Here is a 14,824-nt window from a genome sequence, read left to right on the forward strand (position 1 = left end):
AATCTCCAAGGCGTGGAAGGCTCTGCAGGCCCCATCGGTGGCCGCATAGAAGAATGGATTATATTTCTGTATGGGGCTCGAACAACCTATTTTTGTAGCCAGGGGGTGCCCACGCAAGCATTACAAAGTGTAAAAATGGTGGGCGGATTATCGGGGTTTATGGTTAGACCCACTAGCTGTAGCAGAGGTTCATCCATTGGGGTAATTTATCTGTACATATTTGGTCTGTGGAGATGCTGTGTGGGGATGGGTCCGGGGGGGTGTACTCTAGTTTTTTCGGATTCTTCTGTTCTATATATAGGCTGTGGACAGGACTATGCAGACTTGGTGCGATCACAGGGGGAGGGGCCGGGGTGGGAGGGAGTTGGGGGCGGCTTTTCTTCTCTATTATTTTGTATTGTTGGTATGTCCTATTTGCGTATATTGAGATTATTCACAAACGTTGATTGCCCTTATGTCTATATGGTTTGATTCTGCAGATGTCTCTGGTGTGCAGAGATCTGCGATGTATTCGCAACTTGACAAATAAAATATGTTTAAAACAAATGTGTTGTATACATACTGTAATGGGGACTGGACTTAAGGGAGGGTGGTGGTAGTCGCGGTAAGTTGTTTAATATTGTGATACATGTCTTATTAAAAATGCTAAACCAAAAATTGTTTCCCAAAAAATAAATGTCTGGTCTTTCTGGCACTTTCTGACCAGTCTTCTTACCAGGAAAACATCAAGCCAGCCTTTCAGGGATCTTAGTGAAACCAATCTGTCCTGACAATGGAAATTAAAAGCTAAATGTAGGAGTACCCTTCTGCAACATTAAGCTTCTAATTGGTAACCAATGTACTTTACCCTTCTCTGAGTACAGTGTAAGAAGATCTGGATATTAACTGTTCATGGTCTGCCAACTACTTTCAAATCAATCTTGGTTTAAGAACTGCCTTGGTTTGGCCACATGCTGCATGCACCACAGCACAGACAGGGGGAGAATTTCAGATTGAAGTTCAAGGTCCTTTTCTGTAGCGGTAGACAACGCTGTCTCCACGGCATAGACTTATATAATACAGCCGTAATCCACATTAAACCCATCTTTTTTCTTGGAGGTGCTTTGTTCCCACTCTTATGGTTGGAACTGTCATGGATTCTCTGAGTCTCTTTCTCAGCCTAGCAGAAAGTACTGCAAACAAATCTGATTGGAAATAACTGTACTTTCCTTTTTGGATCCAGCTGATTTAGCCATAATACAGCTCAAGGTACAGTTAATAAATCATTAGTCCTTCATCCACCAAGGTCTGGGTAACCCTAGTATCCAAGCCTAATTATAGAAAGACATTACATAAACATTTGAAATTATTGTTGTTAAATGGGAAACAAATCTTACTAGCTTGTGTTTATGGTCTGCCTCTTACTCTGTTATGGTAAGTAGTGAAGCTTTTGCCCCCTTCTTCCACTCGATCACCAACTACTTGATATTCAATAACTGTGTTTACATCTGTACCATTTCATCCACTCCATTTTCTGTCAAATTCTATTTGAATAGTGTTTGCTCTATGAGGGTATCAACGCTGAATATTCCCTCACAATTTCTCTTTGTTATTCAGAGAATTACAGGGGGAACATAATTAATATAAAATTGCCTTTGCTACATATTCTCCATCCCAAATACTTTAGTTACATGAAAAAGTTAAATATACCTCTTCCCTGATCCAGGTCATCTCCTGGTGCAGTCCATGATAATTCAATTTTCCCATTTTCTTGTCTAGCTTCTAGATCAAAAATTGCACATGGTGGAAATATGTCTGGTAAAGGTGCAGTTGGAACTTCAGACACTTTGAAAGAGCCACCAGAGGCAGTCCTGCTGAATTTCTCCAGGTTTGTCTCAATGTCATCACTGACGGAAGACCTAGGTGGGTTCATTTGGATGTTACCTAAAAAAACAAAATTGTCACCATATGATATTGAGTATCATGTTTAATGATTGCTGATGCCATATGTAATAACATAGTATCTACACTAGCTGAGAAAAAATATTACTTCATAAAGTCACAAAGGGGACAAATTACAAAGAAAACGGAAAATGGGCTGAATGCTCTCGGAACAAACTTGATTTGGCACAACAATAGGAAAACATCTAGATTGAAAGCTTTGAAGCACACAATTTGCAAAGAGTAATGTTAATGGGAAATTATACGTGACAAAAAAGTTTGCTCAGTTAGTTGTTATGGTCCCAAGACCTGCACAATTAGGCCAATTCACTTTCCTTTGTGAGGTAATTAGAGTTTTGAATTTGAAACTGTGTAAATTCTACATGCAACAAATTAGCTTATGCAACAGATGAGTAATTCACTTAATTTGTGAGTGGGTACAAACAGTTGTGTAAGCAACATGTGGTTTCCAAGGATTGACCAATCAGAGGCACTGTCAATGAGGAGCACATGCAAAGGAAAACCCCACAATAAATGTTATTGTTTCACAATTCAGGAGTTCTGGTTGTTAACCACTACTTACATGAGGAAATGTAAAGACTACTTTGGTTTTATTCTTTTTCATAAACAACTTTGTTGGCATTTTTAATTAGCCTTGAATCATATTTCTAGCTGCTCCCAAACTGAAATTAAGCACTATAAATTGTTATATTGTATTCCAGTGTTTTTCTATTAGCCTTGCCACAGTAAAAAACAATATTGGAGGATTTTCAAAGCCAGGACGTCTAAAACATTAAATACATGCTCTACTTTTTATGAACTGTGCACCCTGCCCTGTAGGCATTTAGGGCCTACCTTATGGGTGAATCATACGTTTTAATAAGGAAGGTTTAGTCTGACAAAGGGTTTGCTTCGCTAGGTTGAAAAGTCTTTTTAAAACTAAACGCCCAGGCTTGCAGGCTGCAGTGGCAGGCCTGGAAACACGCTATACAGTGTTACTCTAGTGGGTGGCACAATGAGTGCAGCAGCACACAACTAGAGACTTACAATTAGATTAAATGTATCAATTAGAGGTGTTACTATTGTAACATGTTTAGAGAGAAGAGCACAATCACGTTACCACTGGTTAGCACTAGTAAAGTGTGCTGAGTCCTAGGGCACCAAAAACTGGATCAGCAAAAGAAGGAACAAATCTGAGGGAATACTGCGCAAAAGATGGTCATTTCCAATACTGGCCATGAGAAAGTTGCTTGGACAGGACTTGTTTGTAGGCAATTTTTCACAATTTGATTGATGCTCTGATAGAAGTATTTCTGAATCATCCACACATGCACATTTTACCATCACAGGCAGGTGTATTTAGTAGCATCGTACATCAAAATGTATTACTAATGAGCAAATTAATCACTTGCAAATTATATAGAAGGGCATGTCCATGGTAAATACTTTTCAGCCTCTCACATAAAGCACTTACACTGAGTCCTTGTAATACCTTCAGATTTGTACAATTTGTGTCAATAATAGAATAGCAAAATGCCAAAGGTCACACATATCACAGTTTGCAATTACTGTTTTCTCCACCTCGCCTACTGTTTTTTAAAAAACCTGTTTGTTTGACAATGATTTCATTTTATATCAGCACAGCAGAAAATTCAGCAGAGTAATTAAACAGAAAATTGACTGTTGGGCATTAAAATATTCATTCTTGTTCCAAACGCAATGGGGCATGCCAATGTAGCTGTTCCTATGCCCAAAACGGTCTACATACTGTGGAGAAGAATTTAAGCTCCACATTTACTAAGCCTTTGCATCGCCCTTGCATCATCCAAGGCATCTCAGTGCTCCGCAAAGGCTCATTTGGAAATTACAAAGCCAAGCTAGACCTGATGTGTGAGGCTCTATGAAGAAAAGTAACACAATACAGGAGCTTGCACTGTGTTGAACTACATTTCATAGTGGGAGGTGTTTCATGGGTAGAGTATTGGTTTTCCTGTGCACCCACCAATGGATTTCACACAAATCCAGATTTACTAACATTTATAAAGCTGTAATTGGGTGAAATTAGTATGCCCAGGGGTGTAGCTTACTCAGTGAGATTCGGGGGGTGTGAATCTCAAATTTCCCAAATAAAAAGTAAACGATTTGCAGGATAGAGGGGTGAGATGACCAAGGTTCGGGTTGGACTGTTTCCACGAGGAACAGGGTTGGTAATAATTTGCATTAGGTTCTAACGCCTCTGTCTAGAGTGGCACAGGGGAGAACATTTTTTGGGTTGAAATGCTACCCCATACCATTGTCACTGGTTAGACTGTTTGCAAGCATTCATCTCATCGTCTTTAGGGTGTTTGATTGCCGGTAGAGTGCCTGGAAACTTGAGATAGGCACAGCTTTCCAAACCTACTACTTCGAATGTTTGTAAATTTCAAAAAGTAGTAAACTGTCAACTATCCTAGGAGAATTTCTAATGGTGAGATGTCTACTTTTTTTAATAAACTGATCACTATACACATTGAAGTTCCCAATCCATAAATATAACATGTTAAAACCTCTTACTGAAATGAGAACAACAAGCAAAACCAATACAGATCCCACTCCAAACCAAGAATGCATTTGAGGGGTGCTACAGCCCATACACCCCAGCTGAAGCTATGTCCCTGCCAGTCCCAACTGGGCCTCATAGATTTCCCTCAAAACTCATGTCTAAGGTCACACACAACTCAATGGCCTAGAGTCCCTGGCTTGGGATCACGTATTTTAAATGCATTTTCATGACACACAATCTTCTTTGTCTCTGCTACTAGAAGCCTTGATGGTAGTGTTGTCACATCGGTACATGTAGGCAGGGCTCCGTGTTCTAGTCCTTGCCTTTTACAAATCATTTTATCAAGTGACTGACTTCCCCATGTACTAAGCCTAAGACACAAATTGAGGATTGTGTGCTGGTAAATCAATAGGGCGAACCAAGCCAGAGTCGAGTCACGAGTATGGCTTGGCTCTGAGAGTCTTTGCACGAGCAGAGCCATGAAAAAATTTGGCATATGTATCATGCTACATAATGTAAAAATATGATACAATTAATTCAAATTAAAAAAGTGTATTTCTTTAACATGAAGACGTGTTTCATCTCAGTAGATCAGATTATATCACTGCATAGACAGACATTTATTAAAAGTTATAGTTTTTAGAAACAGTTGTGGCTCACCCCCAGCAACAATGCCATTATTAAGCTAAGAGGCAAATCATTGGTCATGTAAATGCTAAAGGTGGGCTATTTTCTTAGTATAAATGGAGCAACTTTACAGTCTATCAAATATAAGAGGAGCTTATGTAGGAGACAACCTGAACTCCTGTATTTAAGTGTGCTCATATGCAATAATAAAGAAAAAGGAAGCTCTGTCAAAATAAATATGTGCCTAGGATAACACAATTTGGGCAAGCGGGGAAGCCGGTATCGATTCCAGTTTACCCGTTTTAACTTTTTGGAATTCAACCACCAAATGGGTATCTCTGGCCCTTTCTCCCTCTCTCTCTCTCTCTTTCTCTCTCTCTCTCTCTCTCTCTCTCTCTTTCTCTCTCTCTCTCTCTCGGATTTACATAAAAGGCAACTGTTTTGCTTTTCATTCATGGCTCAGATGAGAAAAAACCGCCACAAAAATAACAGGCCAGACTCAGGGCCCCTAGACCCAAATAACACGCCAAATATTCATTTTTTTGGGGGTGTCATACCGTCCCGCCGCACCAAAGCTATGCCTCTGGGTACGCGTACAAACAAAAAGGCATAAGAAGTAGAAAAATCATTTTCTTCTCCTCATTATTTCCTTTTTCTATACGTGATGCATTCAGGAAAATGCCTCTTTGAATTGTTTTTGTGCAGGAAGGTTTCCTTCCTGCACAAAAACAATCCTGCTTGTAATACAGGCACAGTTGACAATGGTGCAAGGGTGCCTGCATTGGCATTAGGTATCCTCCAGTGCGTCCGTGAAGGGAGAGAGCTGAAGAGCGCCATATCTGGATATGGTGCTTTTCAGGGCTCTCCCATTTGCGCAACGCATCGTATCAACTTTTCTTGGTGACCTGTTGTTAGAACTGGGGTCACCAATTCCGACGTGGTAGCTTGGCGCAAGGTAGAAAGGCACCCAAAGGCAATGTGTAAAGCAGTTGTGCAGCACTCACCCACATGGACTCAATGACGCGCACACAATGAAGGACACCACACCAAGTTGCTTATTAAAACAAGATCTTTTATCTAGGGCAAGTCTTGGCGCAACAATTCATTTCAGGGATAATGAAGGTAATTTCAAATTAGCAGTCAATGCATTCACGAGGCTAAACAGAACCTCGCAGGGCAACAACTAGTCCACTCAGTTGAATGAAGCAGTGCATCCTAGTGTAACAATCCATTCATTCACATCACTGGATTATTAAACCTCAGGATAGCAATTAATTCCCCCAGGTGACCAAATTCATTGCGGCCCAAAACAGGCATCAACTCTTCTCTACGACTTCAGGCCCCGGGCTACAAGATTCTTGATAATTGGGGCATTATGGGCGCAACCTTTTGAGAATACGGCCCAATTCACCGGGCTAGTCATACACACTTGGTATAGTCTCGGGCCCAGCCCCACCGCTCTACGATAAGGGTTCAGAGGGGCCTGCAGGGCCCGGTTGCAGCCCTCTGAGGGGAGGGGAGGGGCGGTTACGGGGCTGCCTCACTGATCTCCCAAGGCTCTCCGGCATCCCCGCTTTCTCCTATGGTTACTGCCCTCCCCCAGGGGGGGTTACCTGAATAACGCGGGCCTCCGTAGGCCGGGCGGCCCTGTCCCGGCCTGGGGTGAGGTCGGGGGCTCCCGCTTTCATCGGAGCCGATGTTCTCCAGGGGCTCCGGGCCTTCCAGGAGTAGACTTGGCCCGCGTTCTGGAGGCCGGGCGGCAGGAGCCAATCAAGGGGCAGCTCCCAGAGGCCGCGCCTGCCGCGTGGTGCAGCCGATGTCACCCTTCGGGCCTAGCGCGGCCTTCCTCGCGACTGCGGCGGTCCTCCCAGGCTTCGGGGGCCGCAGCGGTGGGGGGCAATAGGCGCTGGGGCCACGGCGGTGGATTTCAGTAGGTGAGCGCGCCCAGCGGCACAGCGCTAGTATGCAGGTTCCAGGCCGCGGCGTTGACGGCGGGCAGTTAGCGCTTCCACTAATACAGCGCTAGATCATAGGTACCCGGGCGGCGGCGGTGATTTGGGTTGGCAGCGCACGGTGTCAAGGGTATGGGTAGGTCACCACACGCAGGGGCCCAGCAGTTCGAGGTGTCTAGAATGACATAGTGCTATGAGCTGACACAGCGCTTGAGGCAGAGGAGCGCATACAGGGGGAAACACAGCGACAGATCAGCGCTCAACAGCAGGCACGTATTTCCCAGGGCACAGTTCCGGCAGCACAGCGCTAGGTAGGCATAGCGCTGGATCACAGTCAGCTTCTTCTTCAGGGGCCCAGGTCTGGCAGCATAGCGCTTGGGGGGCACAGCGCATTACCTGCAATTCTGTAGGGCCCACAGAGACAGTCCAGGTCAGCACTTATCTGAGGGGGAAAGTAGATGGCAGTTTCCCCTGGCAGGCCTAGTGGGGGAAGAAGGGGGTTGAGTTGGCAGGCATCCGAGGCAGGGTGGGCCCCAGCAGCACACTGGAGATGGTCCCCTGGGTTGCCCCCTCACCAGGCAAGATCAGCAGGCAGGCAGAGTCCCTTATTTAACTTGGGTACAGCAGGGCCTAGACTCAGTCAGTCCCAGTAGTGTAGGTTTCTCCCCTAGGCCCAACCGCCTATGCACCGGAAGTGGTTCCCCCAGGTCCAGTGGTGCCCCAACTGACTAGTCATGTTTCCCTCCTTTCCTCTTATACCCCCATGTCAGATGACCATCCTGCAAAGGCGGCAAAGCATAATCCCTCCCAGGGCTGGAAGGTTCCAGGAGCTTCCACATAATAGTCTATGGGACAAAAAGGCGGGATGGAAAAAGATACTGTATCAGAATGTCCCAGACTGCTCCTAACCACTAGTATGTGTATGCAATGGCCACTCCGCAGTAGCAGGGGCCTGTGGCAGCCATGTTGTTAGGAGAGAGCACCTGCACCTCAGCACTGTTTAGCAGTGGCAAGGAGCCCAGAGACCTAGGGCCAACAAAAAGACGGTGGCAAAAATGAGGCAACAAGGGCAAAAAAAATAAAAAGGGTAGACCACCCTAGGGCTGACAGGTCTAACAACTGTGTTGCACAAACTTTCGATAAATATGCCATTTAGTACAGTAACACCTTAAATTTTGTTTGGTTAAGTTGAGCACTTGCTATTTTTTATAAATCCTTGATGTTTACTTTTTCCAAACAGAGGAAGAAAGAAATCAGTGAAGAAAAGAGACCCTTCAGGAATGAACTAATAAGACACAAATTGTATGATTACCAAAGAAAGAGGCATGAGATGGAATCAAGACTAGTCATCATTAGTATTCAACTAACCCAGTATTGTACAGCACTAGTGACAGGCTTCTGAGAAAAACCTTAGGCACTGCAATTAAAATAAAATTCTACAGATGAGGGTTACATTTTCATGAATATTTCAGATTTTGTGGAGGCAAATTCCTGATGTACAAAGCATTTTTCCAGTCGCAAACGGCCCGAATCCCTAAAGCAGACCATTTTTGACTGGAAAAATGATGTACAAAATCCTATCCGGCAAATTGTTATCGAATTGCAATTTGCATTTGTTATTCAGTATTTAGAATGTTTGTGTTTTGGGGGTCCCTTCCAAATACCGAATTGGTATGGTATGTATTACTGTTTTGCAACCAAATTCTGGTTGCAAAGTGATAATACTTTACCACCATTCTAAAAGCGGTTTTAACCCATTTGCAAATGTTGAATGTTGAAAAAATATATTTTGATGGCAGGCAGTGGTCCCACAGACCACTGCCTACTCTTAAAAAATTAAACTTCAAAGTTTCATTTCTTTTTTAAACACATCCTTTTTCCTCAAAGTAGAATGGGCTGCATTTTTTTTTATGTAAGGAAAACAGGCTGTATTTTTTTTCTTTAAATGTTGTTTTATTCAAAAGCAATCACAGACATGGTGGTCTGCTGACCCCAGCAGGCCACCACCCCTGTGATTGAAGTGAATCCCATCGGGTCACAAATTGCGACCTACCTCATTAATGCATATGAGGTAGGTCTATTTGCGACCCACTAGGAATCACTAATGAAACTCAAAAGAGTTTCATACATTAGAAATAGCAATTTCCAAGTTGCTATTTGCAGGGAATCGAAATTATGAAATCGCTATTCCTAATCATCGTACATCCGGCCCTTAGTGAATTGGCCGCACTGTGATATCCATGATCTAAAATGAGTTTGAAAAATAATATATGTGTGGAAAGCAATTCAATAGCTCTGCCATTTAAATCACATCAGTCATTTGCATCAATACTGGAAAAAATAATTTATAACTATGAAAATAATGCATTTCAAGGAAACACATGTGGAGGGAGTAGACTGGCAATATAATAATGGCATTACCAACAATTATTGAATTGTTGAGTACAACCACTCACGGTTTATTTGAGTTTTTGAGTTGGTTTGCAATGTTTTTTTCTGACTGGTACATTTTCATATACGGTTGGTCAGCTATGAACACTGCTTTTGCCAATATACATTTCAGGGTTTATGCCTTGCAAGTCCTTGGTATTAGTTATTCTCATTCTCAGTAGCTTCCACAACAGTTGACACAACAAAGGCAATAGCAGCTGTTATAATAGCATCACTAACAGCTGCAAGCAAGCACATGAGCCACCACAGATACCAGCAAAACACAGGTAGTTCTCCAGCTGCCAACATAACATGGACCATAGCAGTAACCACCAGGTTTAACCATTGCAGAGACCACTGCTGTCAAACGGCAAGAACAACATCAAAAATTAAAGTTATGAACACAGGGACAAACACAACTTCAGACACAGCAATGATTGCATATGCCATCAAAGCAAAGATTAGAGCAGTGACCACAGCTTAACAAACCAGAGCAAAAACAACATAATTGCTAGCATCTGTAACCATAGCAGCGAAAAGAGCATAAACAATTGCTTATACCACAGTAGGAGACACAACAGGAACAACAGCAGCAAGAACAGTAACCATAGCAGGAGTGACTACAGCCACCACCAAAACAACTGTAACTACTTCAAAACAGCTTCAGGTACAGCAGTGACATTAGCATCTGACACAGATGTAACAAAGAAGTGATGTGTGGAATGCTGTAATTGTTCTTAATCCTTGGTAGTTACCCTGAACCACATGCCAGTCCATTACAGTTTTGCTCACTATTAAACTATTGACATTGGCCAGCAATATGAAAATCAGCTGTAGGAAGCTGGCTCTGTATATACTACACCAAAATGAGGTATAGGGTGCACAGAGTCAAGTGGAACCCCAAAGCTAGGCAGAGGTAAAGTAGATAGCACCTTACTCTCTATTTGTGGTAGTATGGGCGAGCAGTAAGGCTTTATCAGAGGGTAGTGTTAAGCATTTGCTGTACACACTCACACAGCAAATGATGTCACACACTCAAAGACTGAACTCAAACCAATTTGTTTGTATCAAAAATATTATTACGTTATTGTATTTCTAGAACCAAGGCAAGCCTGGTGCAGGTAATTGAAATAAATGCAGGTTCAAATGCAGGTGATTAAATTACAGGTAAGTCAATGTTTCTAAATCACTTTTCAGTTACTTTACAGATTACTTTGTACGTTACTTTGGGAATTATTATTTATTTCTAAAGTTTTATATAGCGTGAACATGACCACCGAGGGTATCAGAGCGCTTTACAGATTATGCAGCAAGGAGGGTATAGGTAAACATACAGTCAACAAAGCAAAAAGTACAACATTTTAAAAAAATGTCCAGCAATCACGCCACCAAGGCCTCTGGGCTACAAACAGCAGCTATGGACCCCAGGTCAAGTGGGGAAGGCGGACTGAGGCAAATATTTCTTCATCAAGAGTCCTTTAACTTCCATTTTGAAGCGGACAGTGGAAGGGATCACCCTGATTTTAGGGGGGAGAGAGTTCCAGATCCTCAGCGCCATGCCTGAGAAGGTTCGATTGTAAGTCTTTTTTTTCTTGAATTTTTGTGGTTTGAGTAAAAGGGTGCTGGCACTTCTGGAGGCTCTTGTACCACATGAGAGCTCCAATTTCTGGGTGAGGTACAGCGGGGTCTTGAAGTGGATGGCTTTGTGTGCCACGCATGCAATTTTCAACTGTATCCGAGCTTCATATGGGAGACACTTCAGGGCCAGCAGGTCGGAGAGATGTGGTTGTATTTTTTAGGGTGAACAACCTTTACAACAAAACTATTACAACGCACTACACTTACAACGAAATTTTTACAACGCAACATCCACTACAACGCATTCCATTACATAGCATGACACTACAACGCATGTTTAAAAACTACCTTTACAACGCATTCCATTACATTGCATACTACCTTTACAACGCATAACATTACAACGCAATCCAACACTTACCCTACTGTTGCACCCCCTGGAGTTAGAATAGTAATTTTTACCCCTATACTATCCAATACTTACCTTAAATGCAATGTAATATTATGCGTTGTAATGGTATGCGTTGTAAAGGTAGTATGCGATGTAATGGAATGCGTTGTAAAGGTAGTTTTTAAAAATGCGTTGTAGTGTCATGCTATGTAATGGAATGCGTTGTAGTGGATGTTGCGTTGTAAAAAATGTGTTGTAAGTGCATGCGTTGTAAAAGTGTGCGTTGTAATGACATACATCCATTTTTTAGCTGATCCTAGCAGCAAAATTGAGGGCCACCCTAAGAGGAGCCGGTTTCCCTCTGGGCAAGCCACAGAGTGTTGCACTGCCATAGTCCAGCTTTGCGATCACTAATGCTTGCACTGCAATCTTTAGGTCTTGGGCAGGGAGAGAAAGGGTTTGAGCTTCCTTAAGATGCGGAGTTGGAAATTCGCTCCTTTGGTGAGAGAGCTGATGTGCTTTTGCATGTTCAGACTATTGTCTAATATAATACCAAGCGAGGATGCCAAGTCCACAAGGTGAGGTCTACAATTGAGAGCAGTAAGCTGATTCAGCCATTGTTTCATGACCGGGGATTGCTTGTGGGGTGAGATTAGGAGGAATTCTGTTTTTAGAGCATTTAGCTTCAGGTGGTTCCATGTCAGCCAGCTTTGTGTTTCCAGCAGGACTGAATTGAGGGACTGAATGTAGTCAGGGGAGGCGATCTTCAAATAAAGTTGGGTGTCATCAGCATACATATGATAGTGAATGCTGAATGATTACAGAATTTCTGTTAGAGGCTCCATGAACAAGTTAAAGAGTGTGGGAGAGAGTGCTGAACCTCGTGGAGCCCCCAGCGTAACCGGTGCAGGCTGGGACAAGGATAAGTTCATCTTGAAGGTTTGAGATCTATTCAGGAGGAACGAAGAGAACCAGTGAAGCACCGGCCCAGACAACTGTGTTCCAGGTGGTCAATTAGGTTATCGTGTTTGACAGTATCAAATGCTGACGAGAGGTCGAGAAGGATCAGTAGACACGACTCATTGTGGTCCAGCATTCTTAGCGCGTCATCGACAATATGTGTTAGAGCCGACTCTGTGCTAATGTCCGGGCGGAAACCAGATTGGCATTGGTCCAGGAGTTGGAAATGGTCGATGTGGTTGCAGAGTTGGGCCAGCACACATTTATCTAGGAGCTTTGCCAGGGTGGGGATGTTGGAGATTGGGCGAAAGTTCTGTAGGTCAGTGAGATCAGCTCTTGGTTTCTTTAAGATCGGGGCAACTTGCCCCAATTTTAGGCAGTCGGGAATATCCCCTTGCTGAAGTGATGCATTGATAATCTTAGTCCACAATGTTCGTAAGGAGGATCTCACTTCCGGGAAGAAGTTCGATGGCAGAGGGTCAATATAATGATTGGAAGGTTTTAGAGTCTACAGTGTTTTGCGTATAGTGTACTCATCCAGAGTTTGGAACAGACTCCAGGATGCATTGTTTTTAGGGGGGTCGGGATGAACAGGGTCAGAGATAGCCACGCCTAATTAACAGAAGGAGGTCCGTGGCCTAATCGACAGGTGGTCCTGGCAGATCATAATTCAGTTTCGATCTTACTAGACTTAGCAGTGAAGAAGTCAGCAAATTCTTCACAATTAGGCAGTGTCCCTTGACCCAGAGACTCGGGGTTTGGATGACTATTGGCTTGGGACTTGATGAGTTCAAACAATTTTTTGGGATGTTTAATTGCTTGGTCTAGTTGAGTTCTGAAAAAGGTGGCCTTCGAGCATCTGATGCATTTATTATAAATGCTTCTCTGGGATCTCAGGTGGTAGAGATGCTCATGGGAGGGATAGGACTGCCTTTCAGCAAGCCTTAAGTTTCTTTTTTCGGAATTCAGACTATCTGGAAACCAAGGTTTGGAGCGTTTAGAGGACATTCTTTTAAGCTGCACAGGTGCAACCGAGTCTAGTACGTTCAGCATTGCGTGGTTATAGTGGGCCGTAAGGTCGTGAACATCAGACATACTCGGAGGGGGGGGGCAGGATGTTCTCGCAGAGAACAGTCAGATCTTGCAGGTTAATGTTCCGTAGGCATCTTTTCAGCTGTTTTGGGTTCTTAGGCTGGGCTTTACATGTTCTTACCGAATGAAGAATGCAGGAGGAAATGCAGTAATGGTCTGTCCAATCACATGGGAGGATCGAGTCCAGGAGGATGGAGTTGGGCTTACCAATAATAAGATCAAAGGTAGCTCCCTTGCTGTGAGTGGGGCTGTAGAATATTTGTGTTAGGTTGAGGTCAAGTAGGAAGGATTTAAGGCTATTGACCACAACATCATTTACATTGTTCCAGTGGAGGTTGAAATCTCCCAGGAAGATCTGAGTGCCATGGAAGTCTACATTGGCCGAGATAATGTCCATGACCACTTCTGAGAAGGAAAGTTGTCGCAGGGGTGGTGGTAAGAGTAAAACGTGTGCAGTTTGCAGGAGTGATTATTGCCACCAGACACTTCAATGCATAGGTATTCACAGGATGGCAGGGGGTCAATCTATAGTACTTTCACTGTAAGATTGCTATGATGTAAACATGCTATGCCTCCACCTTGACCACTGCATCTGTCCGACCTAATTATATCATAATTGGGAGGTATTAAAAGGTCCAAGATGGGGGCAGCTCAGTCATTTAGCCAGGTTTCCGTTAGCATTATAAGGTCAAGATCCTGAGCCAGGGTGAGGTCGGCAATTTCCGCAGCGTGCTTAGTCACCGATCTACAATTTAGAAGCACGCATTTGAGACTTATGTTGGTGTCAGTTAGTGCCTGCGGAGTGGTGGTGACTCTTGTGAGGTTGTTCACATTTAAGGTTCTGGTGTTTGACCTAGGTTCCCTGAAGGGGTCATTGGGGATGGATTCAATTTGTTGCATGTTTGCTATGGTGGGGGGATGTGCTGGAGCATAGGAATGTAGGAGAGAATGAGTATCAGTAGCAGAGAGGGAGGCTCTACATATGGAGGGGCGAGCAGGGTCATTAGGGAGCGGAATGGTGGACCACCTATGAGGTGTGTGGGTGACGTGAGAAGGTGACCACCGAGTATAGTGAGCGGAGGGTGGCCTGGTACACACGCAATCTGGAAGCGAGCAAAGATGGTGATTTTTCTTCATGTAGCAGCTTAGTCTGGAGTGAGATGACAAAGCCTACGTGATATGTAGTAGACTGCGAACCTCTGTCTTAAGTTGTTGTAAGCAGAGTGCTATCTCACTTAGACGGCCTTCCAGTGAGGTGTGAGGATGGGATTGGGAGGGTTGGTCCCAGGGACCATGGAGCTGGTGAGAGCAAGGGAGTTCCGGAGAAAGTGG

The 14,824-nt window shown here is 43.7% G+C and overlaps 1 protein-coding gene across 2 annotated transcripts in view; it reads right to left on the reverse strand.

Annotated features, from left to right (window-relative positions):
- The window catches only part of LOC146834593 (calcium-activated chloride channel regulator 1-like), a 332,515-nt gene that overhangs the window by 10,883 nt on the left and 306,808 nt on the right, over window positions 1-14,824 (reverse strand). For both annotated transcript variants that reach the window (XM_085602046.1, XM_085602047.1), the window contains exon 13: window positions 1,690-1,923. In XM_085602046.1, the coding sequence (XP_085458172.1) occupies window positions 1,690-1,923 (234 nt within the window). The remainder of the gene's footprint in view (window positions 1-1,689; window positions 1,924-14,824) is intronic.

The sequence above is a fragment of the Triturus cristatus genome, chromosome 4_2 (genome assembly GCF_964204655.1).
Source record: "Triturus cristatus chromosome 4_2, aTriCri1.1, whole genome shotgun sequence".
Taxonomy (NCBI): domain Eukaryota; kingdom Metazoa; phylum Chordata; class Amphibia; order Caudata; family Salamandridae; genus Triturus; species Triturus cristatus.